This window comes from Mytilus californianus, unplaced genomic scaffold, assembly GCF_021869535.1.
Source record: "Mytilus californianus isolate M0D057914Y unplaced genomic scaffold, xbMytCali1.0.p SCAF_15, whole genome shotgun sequence".
NCBI classification, from domain to species: domain Eukaryota; kingdom Metazoa; phylum Mollusca; class Bivalvia; order Mytilida; family Mytilidae; genus Mytilus; species Mytilus californianus.
This window is the reverse complement of record NW_026262637.1, coordinates 180,435-204,916: the sequence shown is the minus strand read 5'-3', so window position 1 is coordinate 204,916 and position 24,482 is coordinate 180,435. Positions and strand designations below refer to the sequence as shown.

The 24,482-nt window shown below is 32.7% G+C and overlaps 1 protein-coding gene across 1 annotated transcript in view; it reads right to left on the bottom strand.

The window, feature by feature from the left end:
- Positions 1 to 21,284, bottom strand: part of LOC127725931 (mucin-4-like) — a 95,372-nt gene extending 74,088 nt beyond the window's left edge. The window contains exons 1-2 of the mRNA XM_052233236.1: positions 20,986 to 21,284; positions 283 to 1,324 (exon numbers count right to left, since the gene is read on the bottom strand). Of these exons, the coding sequence (XP_052089196.1) occupies positions 283 to 1,317 (1,035 nt within the window). The 5' untranslated portion in view covers positions 1,318 to 1,324; positions 20,986 to 21,284. The remainder of the gene's footprint in view (positions 1 to 282; positions 1,325 to 20,985) is intronic.
- Between the last annotated feature and the right edge of the window lie 3,198 nt (positions 21,285 to 24,482).

Genomic DNA, 24,482 nt, shown 5'->3' with positions numbered 1-24,482 from the left:
TAATGTAGTCGCCTCTGTAGTAGTTTCTAATGTTGTTGCCTCTGTAGTAGTTTCTAATGTAGTTGCCTCTGTAATAGTTTCTAATGTGGTTGCCTCTGTAGTAGTTTCTAATGTTGTTGCCTCTGTGGTAGTTTCTAAGGTTGTTGCATCAGTTGTAGTTTCTAATGTTGATGCCTCTGTAGTAGTTTCTAATGTTGTTGCCTCTGTAGTAGTTTCTAATGTAGTTGCCTCTGTAGTAGTTTCTAATGTTGTTGCCTCTGTAGTAGTTTCTAATGTAGTTGCCTCTATAGTTGTTTTTAATGTAGTTGCCTCTGTAGTAGTTTGTAATGTAGTTGCCTCAGTTTTGTTTTCTAAAGTTGTTGCTTCTGTAGTAGTTTCTAATGTTGGTGTCTCAGTGTTTTCTGTTGTAACAACAGTTGTAGTTTCTGCAGTATTTGCCATTGTTTCGGTCGTTACATCAGTTGTAGGTTCTTTTGTACCATCAGTTGTAGAATCTGCAGTATTTGCCGTTGTTTCAATCGTTACATCAGTTGTAGTTTCTGTTGTAACATCAGTTGTAACAGCAGTTGTAGCATCTGCAGTATTTACCGTTGTTTCGGTCGTTACCTCAGTTGTAGTTTCTGTCACCACATCTGTTGTGGTTTCTGTTGTAACATCAGTTGTGGTATCTGCAGTATTTGCTGTTGTTTTGGTCGTTACATCAGTTGTAGTTTCAGTTGCCATATCGGCTGTGGTTTCTGTTGTAACAACAGCTGTAGTATCTGTAGTATTTGCCGTTGTTTCGGTCGTTACATCAGTTGTAGGTTCAGTCACTACACCAGTCGTGGTTTCTGTTGTACCATCAGTTGAAATTTCTGTCACCACATCAGTTGTGGTTTCTGTCGTCACATTAGTTGTGGTTGCTGTTGTTCCATCAGTTGTAGTATCTGCAGTACTTACCGTTAATTCGGTCATTACATCAGTTGTGGTTTCTGTCGCTACATCAGTTGTGTTTGCTGTTGTAACATCAATTGTGATATATGCAGTATTTGGCGTTGTTTCGGTTGTTAAATCAGTTGCAATTGCTGTTGTACCATCAGTTGTAGTATTTGCAGAATTTGCCGTTGTTTCGGTTGTTAAATCAGTTGTAGTTTCTGTTGTAGTTTCTGCTATGTTTACAGTGTTTGTAACTACCCTTGTATTTACAGTCGTAGTAGCAGTAGAATCTGTTGATTCTTCGGTTGTTGTTGTCGATAAAGCAATAGATGCAAAAAAAAGCAGTGCAATAAATATTCTAACTACCATCAACGTTATTATTTGCCGTCCTATGATTAACATTTTAGCCCTGAAAAATAGATAAAATTTTACAACACGGGTGGTTCTTAACAGTTGTGTTTTTGTTAGTCATACATTCGGTTTCTGGTCCTACCGTTGTTTAGTTTATTTAACATAAAGACGAAAAATGTTCATGTTAAATTAAAACAGCATTTGCTTTCATCATTAGTTTGTTTGCCAAACAATAAATAGTAATTGGAATCAACGCATCATCTGAATCAAAATCTACTTATCATTATATGCTATAAGCGAAGAACGGATATTGAACGATATATATATATATATATATATATGTAAGACTCAGATAGACGTCCGGTCTCTAATCTACGTCTGTTTCTCAATTCGATATCCAAAACTGACGTCATAATAAAATGAGAATCAAAATCGACGGTCAATTATATGTCTCTCTAATCGACGGCTTTTTTAGTGTTCTAAAATCGACGTCCAATTTATGCATCTCACTTGGACTTGCCGCATCACAATTTTTAAATGGTGGGTGAAACCTAGAACTCAAAAAGTTATTGAATATCTTAAATCTTGCAAAGTCCAAATAATAATACTTTTCAACAATTGGCTGTACTTTTGTTTTTATTCTGGTTATTGTTTTGAGACTCTATATTGCCCTCGAGATGTCTTTCGGTTATCTTTGTCGTTGGGTTGTTGTCTCATTGTCGTGTATCAACTTGCCATTTATATGAATATAGAAGGAATTTGGCACGTTTATCGAGAGGATGAACTTCTTTATAACCAAAATATTAATATGTATGCATGGACTTGTAATATGAACTCGGTTGTTGTCTTATTGTCTTTTTTGGTGTTCGTTCTGATAAAGATATCTGAAACAGTTAGGTTCTTTAAGCACCTTTATACAAAAACATTACAATAAAGATAATATAAACAAAGATCCAACTAAAAATAAATGGTTAGATGATATTATATATCGATGAGAGGAAACTCCGATCGATCGGACCTCGTTTCGGTAAAAAATGACGTCACATTGGACGTTGATTAGAGGGTTAAAATATTGGACACTTAGTAGAGAACGTGACGTCACATTGGCCGTCGATTTGAGGAACGGACGTCGATTAGACACCGGACGTCGATCTGAGTCTAACTATATATATATATATATATGTTTTGTTGTTGATACATGTGATGTCCCGGTTTTTATCAATGAACCTTGCTGTCTTTTTCAATACAAGAAAAAGAAATAAAAATAACAACGACAAAAACCCAGAGAAATCAGTAGGATCATTAAAAATAAAACAAAATGAATTATGTCCTCAGTTTTTTGTCCATCAGCATTAATCTTCATGGGTAAACTCAGAAAAATTGGTCTATTTTGCTTTTTGATTTTAAACTTTTCTTCTTGATCAACTTTCTTTTTCCAATTATCACATTTGACCACGAGAAAAATGATGGTTCTTGAATCTCGAACGGGTACTGCTGTCTTTCCAGGTCGTCTGAGTTTACCCCTGACTCGTAATCTTTAACTTTCTGTGTAATATTTTGTGTCTTGTTATTCGTCGGGTTGCGTTTTTCTTTTGTTTTGACTATGCATGCTGAAATCTGTCCTTTGTTTTATTGTTTCTGGTTGAGTATATAACCACGGACAAATCATGAATTATTCCATTTGTTATAAAAACATTTCCTTCAATATTAGAGATTTTAAGGACCTTACCACATTAACCTTAAGGTAAAAAATGTAACACTCAAATAACGTTTTTTTAAAAGCATGATTTATGTTGATTTATATTAAAATAGTGTTTAATTGAATACATTTCTGCAACTGTATTGAAGTATGATTTATATTATTGCATATTTGAAAAATTATATTTTATTACATAGATGTATTGTGTGAATCATAATGAACTATTGATTATTAACTTGAAAATTATCTATTTTGGTTTAGATAATCTTAAATTTATAGCGGAAGATATGATAACTTTGTTAAGCGTCTTCGTCAATTATAATAGTTAATTCACAAGTGCTTGACTATATGTCTTTAAAATTGATACCATCTATAACCGATCGTACTAAATAAAGTAGCAATTGGTATGTGTAAACACTAGTCCAATCGCCACACATGCTATCGAATTGACATTTGTCTACTATAAACAAAAAAACTAGAGGCTCTAAAGAGCCTGTGTTGCTCACCTAGGTATATGTGCATATTCAACAATTGACTCTCTCCAACATTGTAGATTATATTTGTTTAAGTTCAGTTTCTCCCTATTTTCTTTACCTTTTGCCCAAAACACAAAAGAGAGTAAAATTGGCCCTTTAATGGAAATCACTCCTGTAAAAAGTCGGCAAAATTTTACTTGATGGGAGATCTTGTCTTGCTGATAATTCTTGTAATTTAAAGTTTCTATCTATCTTTTATAGTTTTCAAGACAAATGGCAAAAACGCCAAAAAATGGTAAATATCGTCATTAAAGAGCAAAAACTCCAAGATTGATTCGACTAACAATTTTTGCCATGTTGAATTATTTGTAGATCTTGTCTTGCTGATCCTTTTTGCTATTTAAAGTGTCTACTATCTATTATTGTTTTCAAGAGAATATTAGGCAAAAACACTAGAAATCATTAAAGAGCAATTACCCCAATAACGAGTAAACTGAAGAATTCGGCTAATAAACTTATTTGTAGATCTTGACTCGCTGATAATTATTGCTTTTTAAAGTTTCTATCTATCTACTGCAGTTTTAAGATATTAGGCAAAAACGCAAAATATTGGTAAAATTCGTCATTAAAGGGCAGTAACTCTAATAATGAGTCGTCTGACGATATCGGCATTGTTGACTTATTTGTAAATCTTGTCTTGCTGATTATTTTTGTTCATCAACGATTCTCACTATCTTTTATAGTTTTCAAGATAATAGGTAAAAATGAAGGGAGACAAATGGTAAAATTCGCCATTTAAGGGCAATTACTCCTATAAGAAGTCGTCTGACAGTTTCGACATTAATGGACAATAGGTAGAGCTTTACATTCTGAGCATGTCTGTCCTGTCAGATTTTCTCTTTTTATAGCGGTTTTCAAAATGATAGACAAAACTTGAATTTCACCACTATGTTCTATTTTTTAGCCATGTCGGACATCTTGGTTGGCAGGTGGGATCATCGGACCAATTTATAAACTAGATACCCCAATGATGATTGTAGCCAGGTTTAGTTGAATTTTGCACAGTAGTTTCAGAGGAGAAGAATTTTGTTTAAAGCTAACGTACGACGACGACGGACGACGGACGACGGACGCCAAGTGATGAGAAAAGCTCACTTGGCTCTTTGGGCCAGGTAAGCTAAAAATAAGAAGATATGGGAGATTGCCAATGAGACAATAATATCCAGCAAAGACCAAATGACGAAGATTAACACTTGATCAACATTGACGCTTACATGCATGGATTTCGTTTATTTAGTCAAACTAATGCTGAAACACATGACGATGATCCATAGTGTTTTATATAAGTCGTAGCAAATGTAGGGAAAAACATTGTCCCTGCAAGTTGAGGATGCTCACTGTTTTTCGACAATTCTTCAAGAAGAAAGCGATAACATCCAGGAAATTTGTTTTAACAATACCTGTATCTGTTATCTAGAACTGATAACAGGCGCTCGATGACTTCATTTTTTACAACATATAATGAAAAAAAACATCTCATCCAACAATACCATTTATATGCTTCGCTACTGACCCCCTACGGATACACAGAGGGTTAGTTAAATCTATAAGGATGAGGCCGTAGTTATCTAGCCATGATTTACAATGTATGTTGGATAAATTTTCAGATTATTGCAAGTAATGGAAATTAAAATTTAACATAAATAAAACAAAAATAATGGAATTTATTATACAGAAATGTAGAATTAAACAATAAAATACCGTAACAATAATAGTAGACGTAAATCCAAGATGTTCCCTAAGAAATCTACTGACCCCTACGAATCCTTATGGGGTTACCATATGGCGGCGTTATTAATTTACCAGAGGTGTAATGAAAAATGAAAAAAAATAATTATATATAAATATAAGAAAATGTAGAAACCAAATGACGAGGATGTAAACAACAATTATACATATATAAAGTGCACTGTATGGCCTTCGACAATGAGCAAAACCCATACTGTATAGTAAGCTATCAAAGCGTCCCGGTATGACAAAATCTGAAAGAATTCAAAGAGGAAATCAACGGCTTGATTTTATTTATGATTTAAACAATAAACGATAAATACACACATTTCCAAAGCTATCTAATGTTTTAAAATGACTACTTAAATGCAAACGTTTGTGAAATTACAACGATGCATTTGTATGACAATTAATATTTAAAATAAAATAAAATTATATTGATATTATTTCCGTTCGAACAACACGTTTTAATGGAGGGGTTAACTTATCTCAATGAGTTATACATCTTCGTAAAAAGGTATGATATATATAATACATACTGAAAACCTATAGGTGAACAGCAGTCCGCAGCATTTCAGAAGTTTTGTCGATTGTCACTTACCATAGTAACATAACTATCGGAGAGTGAACTGTATGTACATCTTACATGTACTTTCTACCTACGTGTACATAATATGTCTTGGTGTAGATGTTATTTAATCAAAATATAGTCAACAGAGAAACTGTAAGATTTAAAAATGTCTTTTGCTCATTTTTGAAGGCTGTAGTATGACCTGAAAGTGTTCACATCATTGTCCTTTGGTGAATAGTTAACACATCACATCTTCTCTTTTATTTTTAATTTTTTAATTTTATATTATATTTTAATACAGGTAGCAGTATAAGCATTGGTTTCTTCGTAGTACACGAAGCTTTTAGATTACGACATTAAACTTGACTTACAAGACCATATGTTTTTTTCATTTTATTTCGCAAATAAACGTGTTTTGTTTTATATTATACAATCGAAGTAGCGAAGAAACATTCAAAAAGTCATACAACCAACAACACTTCAAATTTTCATATTGTTTAACTTTGGATCATAAATCTATGTCATAGCACTGCATCTGATAATTTATATTCCCATAATATAATGACAAAAGTCTGTAAAACAAGTACAGTCTGACAAATATTTGTTTTTATTTCTTTTGTAGATAGTTGTTTTGTTTTTGTTGTGTTTTTTTGGGGGAGGGGGTCTTTTTATAATTAATCGATGACCCAGACTATAAATTATACTCATGTCATTGTGAAAACAAATATTTAAGCAATAAAAAAAAGAATACTTGAAACGACGAACGAAAAGATATGAATGTAGGGAATCGATAATACACCAAATCTTCAATTGAAAACGAGCAAAGAGACGACATCGATTGGTCTAAAATCCGGGTTGTTGTGTGTTAAAGCGGATAACTAGTGTAAGCATGATATGGGAGAACAAGGAGCCAATGAGTGTCACAGTTTACCTCTTTTAAAAGATCTAACGTATAATAAGCATATATGTAATTGAGCTGACGGGCATGCTATCTCTCATCCATATGGAATGACAACAGATTATTTAAATAAGATACACGTAGAGGAAAAGAATGGATGAAAAGTGGCTATATCATTGCGGCTATTTTTATTAGTGGAGAAAGTCGGAGTACCCGGAAAGAACCTCCGACCTTTGGTAAAAAAAAACTAGCAATCTAGTCAAAAATTGGAGTCAAACTCAACTGACACGAGCAGGGTTCAAACTAACACTTCAGTGATGACAGGCTAGTGATCGCTGTAAATGAACTACTTAGACTAATCGGCCATCGAGGCCTCTAGAGGAAAAGGGGTATGGGAGGAACGTGCCAGACCCTGATGGATAGTAGAAGAACGTTTGGGGTCCCATATTAACAATTAAATGGAAACGGTTAATGGGTGCAATGAAAGATAAGATAATCAGAAAAAAAAAAAAAAAAAAAGAAATGTAATGACAAAAAAAGAAGAAAGGCGATTACACATATATATAATTGAAGACATAGGGGACAACATATGCGATCTGTATAGTATATGATGGCAAACTATCTCTCCGATTATCTGATAGAGTATCTTTAAGTACACACACAATACTTGTAATTAATCAGGTATTTGAAAAGTATTTAATTGCTTGTTTTTCTTGTAATTCAATTATTTTTCTTTCAACCTGTCCATTCTCATAAAAAACCAACGTCTACATTAGTCATCATGTCCTTACATATTTGGCAATCAAAATTTAGAATACTTTTTTTATATTAAATCAAGGCGCGTTCTTTGTACATACCAACGTATGTAATTAAACTAATATTAATAAAAGTAAAATGGTAAATATCGTCATTAAAGAGCAAAAACTCCAAGATTGATTCGACTAACAATTTTTGCCATGTTGAATTATTTGTAGATCTTGTCTTGCTGATCCTTTTTGCTATTTAAAGTGTCTACTATCTATTATTGTTTTCAAGAGAATATTAGGCAAAAACACTAGAAATCATTAAAGAGCAATTACCCCAATAACGAGTAAACTGAAGAATTCGGCTAATAAACTTATTTGTAGATCTTGACTCGCTGATAATTATTGCTTTTTAAAGTTTCTATCTATCTACTGCAGTTTTAAGATATTAGGCAAAAACGCAAAATATTGGTAAAATTCGTCATTAAAGGGCAGTAACTCTAATAATGAGTCGTCTGACGATATCGGCATTGTTGACTTATTTGTAAATCTTGTCTTGCTGATTATTTTTGTTCATCAACGATTCTCACTATCTTTTATAGTTTTCAAGATAATAGGTAAAAATGAAGGGAGACAAATGGTAAAATTCGCCATTTAAGGGCAATTACTCCTATAAGAAGTCGTCTGACAGTTTCGACATTAATGGACAATAGGTAGAGCTTTACATTCTGAGCATGTCTGTCCTGTCAGATTTTCTCTTTTTATAGCGGTTTTCAAAATGATAGACAAAACTTGAATTTCACCACTATGTTCTATTTTTTAGCCATGTCGGACATCTTGGTTGGCAGGTGGGATCATCGGACCAATTTATAAACTAGATACCCCAATGATGATTGTAGCCAGGTTTAGTTGAATTTTGCAAAGTAGTTTCAGAGGAGAAGAATTTTGTTTAAAGCTAACGTACGACGACGACGGACGACGGACGACGGACGCCAAGTGATGAGAAAAGCTCACTTGGCTCTTTGGGCCAGGTAAGCTAAAAATAAGAAGATATGGGAGATTGCCAATGAGACAATAATATCCAGCAAAGACCAAATGACGAAGATTAACACTTGATCAACATTGACGCTTACATGCATGGATTTCGTTTATTTAGTCAAACTAATGCTGAAACACATGACGATGATCCATAGTGTTTTATATAAGTCGTAGCAAATGTAGGGAAAAACATTGTCCCTGCAAGTTGAGGATGCTCACTGTTTTTCGACAATTCTTCAAGAAGAAAGCGATAACATCCAGGAAATTTGTTTTAACAATACCTGTATCTGTTATCTAGAACTGATAACAGGCGCTCGATGACTTCATTTTTTACAACATATAATGAAAAAAAACATCTCATCCAACAATACCATTTATATGCTTCGCTACTGACCCCCTACGGATACACAGAGGGTTAGTTAAATCTATAAGGATGAGGCCGTAGTTATCTAGCCATGATTTACAATGTATGTTGGATAAATTTTCAGATTATTGCAAGTAATGGAAATTAAAATTTAACATAAATAAAACAAAAATAATGGAATTTATTATACAGAAATGTAGAATTAAACAATAAAATACCGTAACAATAATAGTAGACGTAAATCCAAGATGTTCCCTAAGAAATCTACTGACCCCTACGAATCCTTATGGGGTTACCATATGGCGGCGTTATTAATTTACCAGAGGTGTAATGAAAAATGAAAAAAAATAATTATATATAAATATAAGAAAATGTAGAAACCAAATGACGAGGATGTAAACAACAATTATACATATATAAAGTGCACTGTATGGCCTTCGACAATGAGCAAAACCCATACTGTATAGTAAGCTATCAAAGCGTCCCGGTATGACAAAATCTGAAAGAATTCAAAGAGGAAATCAACGGCTTGATTTTATTTATGATTTAAACAATAAACGATAAATACACACATTTCCAAAGCTATCTAATGTTTTAAAATGACTACTTAAATGCAAACGTTTGTGAAATTACAACGATGCATTTGTATGACAATTAATATTTAAAATAAAATAAAATTATATTGATATTATTTCCGTTCGAACAACACGTTTTAATGGAGGGGTTAACTTATCTCAATGAGTTATACATCTTCGTAAAAAGGTATGATATATATAATACATACTGAAAACCTATAGGTGAACAGCAGTCCGCAGCATTTCAGAAGTTTTGTCGATTGTCACTTACCATAGTAACATAACTATCGGAGAGTGAACTGTATGTACATCTTACATGTACTTTCTACCTACGTGTACATAATATGTCTTGGTGTAGATGTTATTTAATCAAAATATAGTCAACAGAGAAACTGTAAGATTTAAAAATGTCTTTTGCTCATTTTTGAAGGCTGTAGTATGACCTGAAAGTGTTCACATCATTGTCCTTTGGTGAATAGTTAACACATCACATCTTCTCTTTTATTTTTAATTTTTTAATTTTATATTATATTTTAATACAGGTAGCAGTATAAGCATTGGTTTCTTCGTAGTACACGAAGCTTTTAGATTACGACATTAAACTTGACTTACAAGACCATATGTTTTTTTCATTTTATTTCGCAAATAAACGTGTTTTGTTTTATATTATACAATCGAAGTAGCGAAGAAACATTCAAAAAGTCATACAACCAACAACACTTCAAATTTTCATATTGTTTAACTTTGGATCATAAATCTATGTCATAGCACTGCATCTGATAATTTATATTCCCATAATATAATGACAAAAGTCTGTAAAACAAGTACAGTCTGACAAATATTTGTTTTTATTTCTTTTGTAGATAGTTGTTTTGTTTTTGTTGTGTTTTTTTGGGGGAGGGGGTCTTTTTATAATTAATCGATGACCCAGACTATAAATTATACTCATGTCATTGTGAAAACAAATATTTAAGCAATAAAAAAAAGAATACTTGAAACGACGAACGAAAAGATATGAATGTAGGGAATCGATAATACACCAAATCTTCAATTGAAAACGAGCACAGAGACGACATCGATTGGTCTAAAATCCGGGTTGTTGTGTGTTAAAGCGGATAACTAGTGTAAGCATGATATGGGAGAACAAGGAGCCAATGAGTGTCACAGTTTACCTCTTTTAAAAGATCTAACGTATAATAAGCATATATGTAATTGAGCTGACGGGCATGCTATCTCTCATCCATATGGAATGACAACAGATTATTTAAATAAGATACACGTAGAGGAAAAGAATGGATGAAAAGTGGCTATATCATTGCGGCTATTTTTATTAGTGGAGAAAGTCGGAGTACCCGGAAAGAACCTCCGACCTTTGGTAAAAAAAAACTAGCAATCTAGTCAAAAATTGGAGTCAAACTCAACTGACACGAGCAGGGTTCAAACTAACACTTCAGTGATGACAGGCTAGTGATCGCTGTAAATGAACTACTTAGACTAATCGGCCATCGAGGCCTCTAGAGGAAAAGGGGTATGGGAGGAACGTGCCAGACCCTGATGGATAGTAGAAGAACGTTTGGGGTCCCATATTAACAATTAAATGGAAACGGTTAATGGGTGCAATGAAAGATAAGATAATCAGAAAAAAAAAAAAAAAAAAGAAATGTAATGACAAAAAAAGAAGAAAGGCGATTACACATATATATAATTGAAGACATAGGGGACAACATATGCGATCTGTATAGTATATGATGGCAAATTATCTCTCCGATTATCTGATAGAGTATCTTTAAGTACACACACAATACTTGTAATTAATCAGGTATTTGAAAAGTATTTAATTGCTTGTTTTTCTTGTAATTCAATTATTTTTCTTTCAACCTGTCCATTCTCATAAAAAACCAACGTCTACATTAGTCATCATGTCCTTACATATTTGGCAATCAAAATTTAGAATACTTTTTTTATATTAAATCAAGGCGCGTTCTTTGTACATACCAACGTATGTAATTAAACTAATATTAATAAAAGTTTACAAGTGACTACTCGCTATTCAAGTGACGATTGATAATTTTTCATTCATGATTTAAATGTCTTCGACTAGGTCATTTCATTCTTGTATTAACTAACCGTTTTTTTTAAAATAAGATATTTAACAAAGATATTGAAATCCTTCGGCACAAATATTTGTATAGAGGAAATATAGGAATATTGTTTGATAAGTTATCACTCTTCCAATTCACCTGTAGAAATTTCATTGAATTATTATCTTTTTATTTTCAATTACCTCACCGGATTCAGAAATATATAAAGATAGGCTAATAAAGGCATATTTTGTATTACATTTTGTGCAAATCAAATTTTTATCATGAAAAAATTTGTTTTGGTATAGTTTTGTCAAAGAAAATACAACACTTATTTAATGTATAAGGTTTTCTATCTTTAGAGAACAAGCTATTTTTAAACAGTAAAAATATTGATGAGGCAATGCAAAGGTGTATTTGAGTATTCTTTTTTATGTCCTTTTTGGTCATCAAGCCGGCTCCTCAAGTATTTATACATCCTACGCTTTCAAAATTTTGGGTATGAAATTCCTCATGAATGTACTTCCAAAATGCGCTTCGGATGCACCAAAGCCAGGGAGTTAATTTTATTGAATTTACGACAAATGATAATAATAGGCCCCCCTAAATCCGCCTCTGTTGTCTAAATATCATTTGGTTATATATGTCGTTGGATTTCGGTCTCATTGACGTATATCCCAAATCCAATTGTATTCATACTGTGTACTGCCATGATAATTTCGAGAGTTGTATATGAAAATGTGTATGGTTTTAAGTATTTAAGACAATTTTTAATTTACTCGTTTATTTTTATTTCATCACATTCATATTTTAAAGTTTCAACTTTCCCTTTGTATATATGCATGCATTTAGCTATGCATTGATAACTTCATTGCATTACAGTTAGGGAAGCTAGATACAGACAACAGTAGTATACCGCTGTTCAATAGTCATAAATCGATAAAGAGAAAACAAACCCGGCTTATAAACTAAAACCGAGGGAAACACATCAACTATAAGAGGAAAACAACGGAACAACAGAAACTCTGAACTGCAACAAAAACAAACGCCAACATACATAAAAATAGACTATTTGATAACAACTACCATATTCCTGACTTGGTACAGGACATTTTAAGAAAAAAATGGTGGGTTGAACCTGGTTTTATGGCTAGCCAAACCTCCTGCTTATATGGCAATGTTAAAAATACCGCTAAAATGACAACTCTACTTGACATGAATACAGTACAAAAAAACACAAGAAAACTCAGCACAGAGAAATACATAAATATATAATATAATAGTACATTACAACGTGTAAACCGCAGAATAAATACGGACACCTCCCACGAATTTACGACAGCACAGGACACCACATATGAAATATAAACTGCGCGTCACATGAATGAATCAACGCCACAAAAAGTGACTATTTTTGTGACGTAATATTATCACAGGTTAATTTCTAAAAATAAAATAGATTACTTTTATTTATAACGTACACGTACAAGAATATTAAATCGGGATTGAGTTTGTAATGGTTTTATTTTATGTATTTTCTAACCATGACAAGAATATTAGAAAGTCTGTTGGTCTTTTTCTTTTTAAGGCATGTCGTTGTCGGTTTGTTTTCGACATATGAGTATCTTTCACCCCTCTTTTACTCGAAGTTTTCGTGACTAGAAGCGATATAAAGGGTTCAATTCCATATACAGATTTCCTGTAGGAGTTTAAAAATCTTTGAAATTTGACAAGAGACGATAAATCTAATGCTCCATGGAGGAATGTCGTATCCTCTGTACGTCATAAAACCCCTGCAAAAACCATATGAGGCTGAAAACAATCTCTGAACAATTTTTATTTACATTTGTAAACTTGTTGATTTTGGAAAATGACATTGCTTTAGTGTCCTTGATTAGCTGCATTAAACAATACAACTTGGTGCATTGAAAGCTAATATTTCGGCACAATAAACGGCCTTCGTCAGTGTTGATCTTTGTTCAAAAGGAAATGATTCAATATGGATATCTTTTGTATTCCCTTGTATAATCATACGATATTATGTAATACTATTTCGTTTTTAAATATATCTTTTATCTGTAAATCTTTCGGTTTGTAATATTTTCCTGTCTGTTTGTATCGTCATTTCCAGATGACCTGCTACCTATAAAGTTTGATAGAGGGTTTCTGTTTTATATGTATTACAATAAAGAACTCATGTTGTATTATTGCATTTTGAAAAAAAAATTGACACTGTTGGGGGGCCATTTGTTGTACCGTAATATTTGTCGATACGATATTATTTCATCTTGTTGTTATATTATTATTGCCTTTTATCAGTATCCTTACTTTAATAGAAAACAATCAACCAGCAAAATGTAAATACTAATTTTGTCAAAACTTGTTTTCTGTCTCAAACAGTTATTTGCAGTGTGTTTTTATGTACATAGGGCTCACACCGAACTTTTGATTTATCATCTAATGTTAAATTTGAATAATTCTAAAAAGTACGAATTTAGAAAAAACTTCCACAGGAAAGTGTCTGTGCAGATGATATCATTTCCTGTTACAGATTTTTCAGGTAACATAGGACACCCATATTATTGACATGTTCATTGATGTATATATATATATATATTTATAAACAAGTCTAAATTGAAAACAACGTTCAAACCTATGATTGCGTTTGATAAAATTTTTATACGTGTGCATGCAAAACAAATTTCTTGTTAGAGGGGTCTAAATACAGCACAAACAACATTTTCCAAAAGACCAAAAAAGTGAAAAAGCATATTTTAACAAAACGCATTTGACTAACAGGTCGAACAACAAATGTTCTTAAACCCTGCTGACTGCCATTGGCGATTGCCAAATAAACGGATCACCGATGTTATAAATGGATCTTAATTTTAAATTTAATACTAAACAGAAAACAATAAACTTGCGGAGAAGATGATATACCGCAAACAAAAGGTGCAAAGGTTTTTGTACACCATATCCGGATTTCGACAAATAATGTCTCTTCAGTGATGTTAGGAATCGAAAAGGTATTTGGAAAGCCCAACAATTTACCTCAATTGCACCGAGAAGGAGACAAAAAAACTATTGGATCCACCAGCTTCATATTTAAAAGCCTGATGGTTTAAATGAAAAAGACGAAAAAAGGTACAGGAAAGATAAAGATTATGTTTTTGATTGGGCATCGTCCTTAATATCTCTTGAATATTTGTCAATGGACGTTGCAAGCTTTCCTTTCTTCAACAACAGATTTCGTAAATCGTGAACGCAATCCAATTTATTACGAATAATTCATTAGACACCTCCCACATTGTTGTTTCAGGTTATAAAATTCACTTTATTAGGAGTAAAAATTAGCATTGGTCAAGAAATTATACATTTAAGTATATTTCTTTGAGTTTATCATTCTGTTTATTATTTTTTTTTATTTTTGTGTTTTTATCAAAATATATCCGAGCACATTATAAGAACACTAGTAACGGTTTTTACTTCTGAAACGGTAATTTTTAACTGAACAACTCTTAAATGCCTGAATTTACCGCAAGGAAAAATGACAAGCTGGACTTGACACACGTTTTTGTTTCATTTTTTTTAAATTGATAAAAAAATTAATGTTAAAATATTTGAATGGAAAAGCATTAACCAAACGAAAAATATAATTATCTTTTGTTCAAATATATGAATCGCATTCGGGGAGAAGCTCATTCGTAAAGGTTAGAGTGGGGGATAGTCTCGATAGTTTTCGAAAAAATATCCACGCTATGATTTCGCGCCATTTGTCATTTGACAATTATTTTTAGTGTCCGATTTAAGTAACGTAAGTGCATTATTAGACGATATTTCGACAGTTTTGATTTATATACATATATACATTCCTTAGCTGTACAAAAGTATTTGTTTTATTTGGGAAATAACTCCTTGATTTTTTTTGTGAAATAACTCCAAGCATTTTTATAAAAAGGGGGGTTTGGTAATACAGCTGTTTATTGAAATTCCTGTTTTTCAACATATATAGGTATAAGAAGATGTGGTATGAGTGCCAATGAGACAACTCTCCATCCAAGACAAAATTTATAAAAGTAAACCATTATAGGTCTAAGTACGGTCTTCAACACGGAGCCTTGGCTCACACCGAACAGTAAGCTATAAAGGGCCCCCAAAATTACTAGTGTAAAACCATTCAAACGGGAAAACCAACGGTCTAATCTATATAAAAAACGAGAAACGAGAAACACTTATGAACCACATCAACAAACGACAACTACTGAACATCAGATTCCTGAACAACATAATCTAGAATGAGCAAGTGATCATGTCAAGCATTAGTAGTATGAAAACTTACTTTAGCGTCAAAATAATCTGGGACATTTCAGCGGGGGTAACATTATCAGAGGGTGTGGATGGGGGTTTACAGAATAGAGAATAATGGGCAAAAAATATAAAGAATAGAGAAATATGGACCAAAAAAAAATAAAGAATAGAGAATAATGAGGTGCTAAAATATAAAGAATAGAGAATAAAGGACAAAAAGTATAAAAAATAGAGAAAAATGACCTACAAAATTAAAGAATACAAAAATGAAGGAGTCCCCATCCAGACCCTATTATCAGTCACCAAGTGACAAAGGAGCACTATCGGACCTAGGACTTTTATATTAGTGTAACAGTCCCAGATCGGATGGATAAATTTTACATTGTTTTATATGGAAAAAATATTAAATTTGTTTTAAATGGTTTGTAATTTTTTTATTTGCAAAATCAGGTGTCAGGTCAAGGAATTTCTATGGGAACCACTTGTGCCCCTCTTCTTGCCGACTTGTTTCTTTATTATTATGAGGCTGACTTCATACAGGAACTTCTCAGGAAGAAAGATAAGAAGTTAGCAATGTCCTTTAACTTTACGTTCCGCTATATAGATGATGTTCTCTCACTAAATAATACAAAATTTGGTGACTATGTTGAACGAAACTATCCCATCGAACTAGAGATAAAGGATACTACGGATACAGTTAAGTCTGTCTCATATCTTGACTTACATCTAGAAATTGACAATGAGGGTCGGTTGAAAACAAAACTTTACGACAAAAGAGATGATTTCAGCTTCCCAATTGTGAACTTTCCATTTCTATGTAGCAACATTCCAGCAGCGCCTGCATACGGAGTATATATCTCCCATTTGATACGATATTCCCGGGCTTGTATTTCCTATCATAATTTCCTTGATAGAGGATTGCTGCTCACAAGGAAGCTATTAAACCAAGAGTTTCAAATGGTGAAGTTGAAATCATCCCTTCGTAAATTTTACGGACGCCATCACGAGTTGGTTGACCGTTATGGAATAACCGTTTCACAGATGATATCGGATATGTTCCTTATGTCGTAACTACAATACCCTTCCCTTTTCACGAATGTGACCCACCGAATTAGACTATTTACCGGATTTGTAATAACATAAGCAACACGACGGGTGCCACATGTGGAGCAGGATCTGCTTACCCTTATGGAGCACCTGAGATCACCCCCAGTTTTTGGTGGGGTTCGTGTTGCTTTGTCTTTAGTTTTCTATGTTGTGTCATCTGTACTATTATTTGTCTGTTTGTCTTTTTATTTTTTGCCTTTGCGTTGTCAGTTTTCGATCTATGAGTTTGACTGTCCCTCTGGTATCTTTCTTCCCTCTTTCAAAAAGTTTAAAAGTTTTATCTTTGTATACCAATCTCAAGTTGTTTTTATGAATGAGTTACACCGGTTGTGCCCCCGACCAATTGACGACGTTGTAACATAAGCATTGTAACATAGGAAATTTACTGGAAAGTGCACAAATTTCGAAAAAATCCCCTTTTCATATGTAAACGTGGCCCTTGAGTCCCTTACGTTTTGAAAATTTATGTTTTTCCTTTACAACTTATCTAATTTTAAAAATGATCCGTGGTAGGAAAAAAATATAAAATTTACTATTGATGTTCCATGATATTTCTTAATAATAATTTCTTTTTCTGACATGTTTAAAGATGCAAAAGACGGGCGTCAAAGTTCTTGAAATGTGTTTGTCCAAAGGTTTTGACCACTAAAATTTAACTTTTCAATACAAATAATATTTAGAACCAGCAGATTTTCTTCAAGGACCATCACGGAAAAACATATTTCGAGAACACTTGGGCGCATTACATTTGCGAGAACTTGGGAATATACGGCCATTACATTAGCGCGATAGAAAATATTATCACTGGTAAGTCGTATTATATATTTTAAACTGAACAGAACAGCTTGTAATATGTCATATTTACCTGTAAATTACTTTTTTTAAATGACCGCAAACGTAGTGACATCTCTCGCGCAAATGTAATATTTTTTTCGCACAAACGTAATGCAAATCCGCGCATGTTTCATGCACCGGCAAAAACATATGTTAAGACGTTTGAATAGATGGCTAGTATTTGTTGGGCAGTTAAGCTACCCTATGCTGGCGCTCCAGATTTCCTTTTTTCCGCAGGAATAATGAAATAGGGGCCATTGGCTTTATCTAGAGTGCTGGTAGGTATTTTTTATGCTTTCAATTCTGGAAAACAAAGCATATGTTTGGAATTACCTTATATGATCGTCGAACAACCAAAAATAAATGACGTTGCACATAAGAAATAGCGCTCACTGGAAAGTCTTACATTGATTTATATTTTCTGTGCTTCTGATAAGGATGTTAAAAAACAATTGTATGAAATATTTTATCGCCGTAACTTTCTATTTACACGTCGTTTATATTTGTCAAATGGCAAGAGGCGCATAAATATTGTTTTGCGGTAATTTTAACTGAAAGACGAAAAGTAAATTTCAAGGATTAATAACACTATATGCGTTATTGCAGCCTCAGAAGTAACGTCCTTGTAATATATGGCACCCATACATTGATCACTCAACGCGAGAACTTCAATATTCTTTCCTTCCTACATGTAGGTTTATTAAATAGCTGGCCCTGTCAAATCTATTAACAGTTGGACGGCAAACTTAAAAGGTCAAGACATTGGACACGTGACGAAAGCAAAGTTGTTGAAAATCGTCGGACACGATTGACAAAAAATAACGCAGTCCGGATGACATAGCTATCATGTCAGACCCTTTGTCCGGTAAACAATCTCGATCTTTTATGTCCGATAAAAGTTCTTTTAAAAGTCCAATTTCAGTGTCAACAAATTAGTTTACACTCGAGTCGTCCTTAATCACAGTTTATACCTACGTTCTTGTAAATCTCTTGTTGGTCTCTTCAACACATAATATTACAATAAAAATCAGTTTAAAATACGGAAACAATAATAATTCAAAAGTTGAACATCACACAGAGATTTCATCGACTGAAATGTCTTTTCCGTATAACGTGTCTGACAATAGAGGGGCCGAGATCCACATGGTGGCGAATGTTAATATTTGGATACAACAATGTTAACAAAGATTACCATATCTTAGAGAGAGAAACGCCACATGTAATGTGTTTACGTGTTGTTTGTATTAGACGTGTATTGATGATATCATTCATATAAATCATTAATTAGAACCGTCAAGAATGAAACCCGTGGTCAAATTTATGTGCCTACACGGTTACTCTTTTGTTATTTACATAATTATAAAACTATTATCATAAAGTAAAACTCCAATACAAAATTAAAAGGGATTGATACGCTTTTAAGAGGTTATTTAAACTGTATGTCGTTTATTTAAATTGACTTATTGTTGTCCTGGCATGTTGGTTTCTCATGGACGTTTCTATAGACCTTTTCATTCAGTAAACTATTGACGATTTTTGAATTGGACCTTTGTTCGTTAAATTCTGTTGCATGTTTCTTAGATATCACAGGTGATTTCTAATGTGAATTTTAAAAGTAATTTTAGTGACAGACCTGTTCACTTCAAATTTTCATTTGAAACTTCTTTGGTTTAATGCTAGAAGGAAATATCACAAGTGGTAAACAAAAAGTAGTTGCTTTATTAACACCCAACCCTACAACACCTTAAATAATCATTCAACCATACTATTAGTTTTAGATCAGTTCACAACTTGCTGCGTGAAATGCAGTTAAGTTCGGAAAGAATAATCAGCCATAACCATTTTATATGCCAAGCAGTCATTCACTGAAACTGATCACAATTCATTTTAAGATTTTAATGTGATATCGTACAATTTAAAAGTTTTGCATAAACAAATTAAGTGACGCTCATCATTATTGAAGTGAAGCATATAATATTGAGTTATTAAAGTCGCTATGAAATAGGAAAATGGTCAGTTATGATTCTGTTGAAAAAATGTGCTGACAGATAATAATGCTAACATTTAGAATAATTTGAATTAGCCAATGTCCAGTTTCACTGGAAATATCGCAAAAAGCATAGTTTGCAATTAGTTTAACATAATTTATCACAAATTGACTCTATAATTTGATTAACACTGCAAAAGTATACTTATGTGTATATTTTATCTGTTGAATAGTTTATATAACTGATAATTAATAATGGGAAAGACTAATATATTATTTTGATCTTCATTAAAATTAAAAAAAAATATCATACTAGGTCAAGACATGTTTGAAATAGCCTCAATTAAGTTCATTACGCCATTAAGACCTTTCCAGTCACGATTTGTTTCAAAATATTTAATGAAGCTACTGTTTGTGATCAATCCCCTTATGTTTGATTAAACAATAACCCTTATTAATAGGAATTAGCTAGCATTTAGGATTTCAATGAAAAAGGATTATCTATTGATGGACGTGTTAAATTATTTTTTTTTAATTACGCGTATCTCGTCCATATTGCTTTCAGTCTAGTAGTCACACGTTTCAACGCATTGGTATTTTTTTTAAACACCTTTAATATAATAACATATTATATAAAAGCATAATAGTATTTAAAATCCATATGCTTTAAATGTTTAATTGGTACTTAGAATGATTTTCAATTTCTTCCTTAAGTGAGGAAGTTATAATAGTACATACGAATACAACTTATAATCCATAATGTTATTTTATAGTTAAAGACCTATATAACTATGTGTTTGCAGAAGCTTTTTGTTAACGTGTTAAGCTAAAATTAATAATTCAATGTAAAAGAGAGTTTATGCGTAGGGTTGCAAAATATTTACTTAACAGTGCAAATGTATGTAAATTGTAACACGTCATTTTTTCATTCTCATTCTTGCATACGCAGCAACCACATTTTTCAGATAGTCATCTCTATTTTTCAAATATTGTTTTGATATCATGCAAGCGCCTTTTCAAATTAAAATAAAAAAAAAAATGCGTTTTTAATAATTCGCTGTTCAGTTTCCAAATATCCTCTATAAACAAGTGCACTAATCTTTATTTCAAATATTTATCATGCTTGCTTCAGTGTAAATTTTAATTTGATTCAAAGTTTTTTTAATTTTTGGGGAGATCAGACTGGCCTCGTGTATTTTCATATTTTACAAAAGTGTCCATGTGTAATTAAAACTTGAAAATAAACTTACCTAAATTGAATTGATTATAAATTAATCCGTTTCGAAAATTTACTTATATCCCAAAAGCAGGTAACACTAGTATCCAAAATGATAAAAGTTTATCCAATTAAAAAAAAAATCACAGAACATGAAAATCAACGGATTTTTTTAATACCGATTCATGGTTATGACCCACACTGTTATTTTTCAAAACGAAGGTACTCTTTGGGATTCTCTAGCCTTTTCCTTATTTCAAAATAATTTTTAGAAAACCTAGTTGATGTACAAATGACTACTCAGGTAAAACGAAATTAAATTATATAACAAGAATGGCATAACCTTAACAATAATTGTTAACCGAATTTTTTAACTATGAATAACAACTATAGAGTACGAAAGGATTGGATTCTCCCAGATCTTTTATCGGAATGTAACATAAGTCTTGTCAAACAAGTGTGCAATGTTATTAAATATCCAATATGTAAAGTACTGTTAAAGTTATTTATATGGCAACATTGCAAATATACACTGATATAAAAGAATAGACATGGATACTTTTTTGCAAATCGAGGACAATTCACCTGTAACAACTTAATTAAAGTTTATTTAAAATTTCATTAATTGACTCCTGGTTGAACGTACAGCTATACGGTCAAGTTACGTTGTTTTGTATGTTCAGGACAAGGAGTTGTGATTGGAACTCCAGGCATTCTATTAATAACGGCGTTGTGTATACTGGAACTTACATTTAGAAGATCTTTACAGAAATCCGTTCTTCGGACTATGCACAAACTGCATGGGACATACATTATGTTAGTTTAGCGGCGGTGAGGACAATTTTAGAAACTTAAACACCTCATAGCATTAGAATAGCTCACTGGAAAGCTTTAATCGTGTTCTTTTTGAAAATATGTGTTGTAAATATGAAAGCTGGTGCCATCATGCCTTGAATCAAGGTCAAAGGTCATCACTTAAAAAAAATATCATATTTTCATCTAGAGAAAGAAACTGCAGATTATTTTCAAAATCAATAATCCATTCAATAAATCATACAAGTATAATTATTTATCAATGCTTAATTTTCGACTTAGATGTGTTTCATATTTGCACATGACGCCAGAATAACGTGTTATTTAACTTTTTCGAAGGTAACACGTTTGATAGAAATTGAAAAGCCTAATAAATAACTACAACAGAATAACCTTGGTCTTCGACCTCGATAAATAGCATTTCTGGCCAAGATATAAATACATTTGAGAATAATAGGTATTAATAGAGTATCCGAATGACATTGTTCATAAAATCCAACAACATTTGCAGGTTAGATTTTGTCTCGGTTTTCCAGGATTCATGTCGATTCACTGAGTTTTCTTGAAAACAATCCCGTTTGTTAGTCTCAATATACGAAAAATTTTCAGATGATACAAGAAGCATGAGGAATTGAAGTGACAACTACGATCAACTTTCATTCGAAGGTACTGAAATGAATGCAAGTGGGTTTTATGACAAATTAAAAAAGTAAGACATGACCGTTTTCATATAAAAAATGAAACATCGAAAACATTATAGAAAGTTAAAATTCACATACGACATGAACGAGGAACACCCCAATTTAGTTAGAAAATATTTCAAGAAACAATGTTCATGATGTGTCATCTGTGTCATCAGCCTTGCGGCTGATACGGCCTGGACATTGTTACAATTAGCTACATTTAGAAAAACAATTCGTGCAAAAAAGATTGATTGATTGATTGTTGGTTGCTTAACGTCGAGTGGCAAATATTTCACATGCTCAAGACAAGAACACATTAACAATAAAAACAATAGATAGGTCCTGTAACAGAAGAAGTCCAGGATGAAGTTTGGGGAAATTTGGAATATGAGGGTATATTAGATAGGGACAAACATTTTGCCTTGCAAAAGGCCAACTACGACTCTTTTACCAAGAAATCTTACGACTAAAATAAATCGTAAGTTACTGAAATGTTCATGACTTACGAGTGTTTTTTCTCGTAATATAGTTTTAGAAATGAGTCGCTGCTCCTTGTTAACGTATGCTGCTCGCACAGGCTTTCCCACCAATCAAACTCACATGGCATGCCATTATTTGGGTTGGAACATTTTTCTACACCCAAACTTTGCTTTGCCATAGTGCAAGTACAAATGAAGTACATGTTGCTTAAACACTAATGCACATGGCGGAAGCTTTATTACACTTTTATCTTTATATATATATATAAATGTTGTGCGATTTATTGAACTTGTATTTTAAGTCGTATAACGCAGTAACAAACATCATAGCATCATATATAGCACTATCAACATCACCGTGTGCTAATGCTACAAGATTACTAAAGTGGCTTGCTTTCGTCCTAAGGAGGTTGTATACCGACTTTTACCGATATTATAAAAACTTGGAGTGGAATAAAATTCACACGAGGCATGAATGATTGGAAGAAATTCAGTGACAACTGGGTCAAAAGACGAAACAGTGGCGTGACCTGGGATAAATCGTCTGTTATCTTTCAAGCTGTCAATTGAACCAGTCTGAACACATACTTCTCAATTTTGTAATTTTCATCTGATTTGAGAACTATTCTATCCTTACCGTCTTTTTCACCAAACAAAGCATGGACAATCATTGTGGTATCTGTCTCTTCATGGTTACAATGTGAAGTCGGACAGCTGATAACATTACCGTCTGTCGGCTTTTAACTAATTTTCGATTTTGCTTTGATGTTATTCGCGGCTTTAAAGGCGTCGCCAATAGAAATGACGCTTGCATATCAAATGTTCGAAATACCATGTCCTTGTTTAGAAAAGAACATTATGGCATCCATGAAGTGCTTCTTAAGTTTAGCCGTGAGTTTGAAGTAATTGCAGTAGGTCTACTTTGGTAAAAAAGACTGGTACATTATCAACATTGATAAAATAACAAGAGTCTTTTTGTCACGAATAAGGTCATTGTCTATAATTTTAACCACTCTTTGTGTAGTTTGGTCTTTATGCCAAGCATGTGGTCAAACATGCAGCATGATAAACTTCGTTATTGAGCAAATTCTCATGTTTTATTCGGTATATCATATCAACATCGCCTGCTCTAACAGCAACATCATTTAGATTTGTTAATCTTCCAGCATGGTATGTAATGTTTTCACTTTCTATGAGACATTTTCTTGCAAATTATACACTTTAAGGTATCGAGATCCTGGGTCAACATTACTTTCAACCAATAAAGAATTGGATAAATCTGGCTTCATATCTGGTGCTTCCTTTTCAGCCGTGCTACTGATTAAAAAGGTCTGATATGTGTTACTTTTAAAACAAGGCCTGTGATATCTAAATATGGTTGTACAAGTTCACGTATCATTACATAGTTCATTGAAATAAATAAATAAATCATCACGTCTCACTTCTGCATCATTTATTAAAACTTTTTTTTCTAGAATCTGTTGCTACTCTCAAAATTTCAGCAAATACAAAATTTCAGGTAATGTATTTGTCAACTCCAACTTCAGGGCACCTTT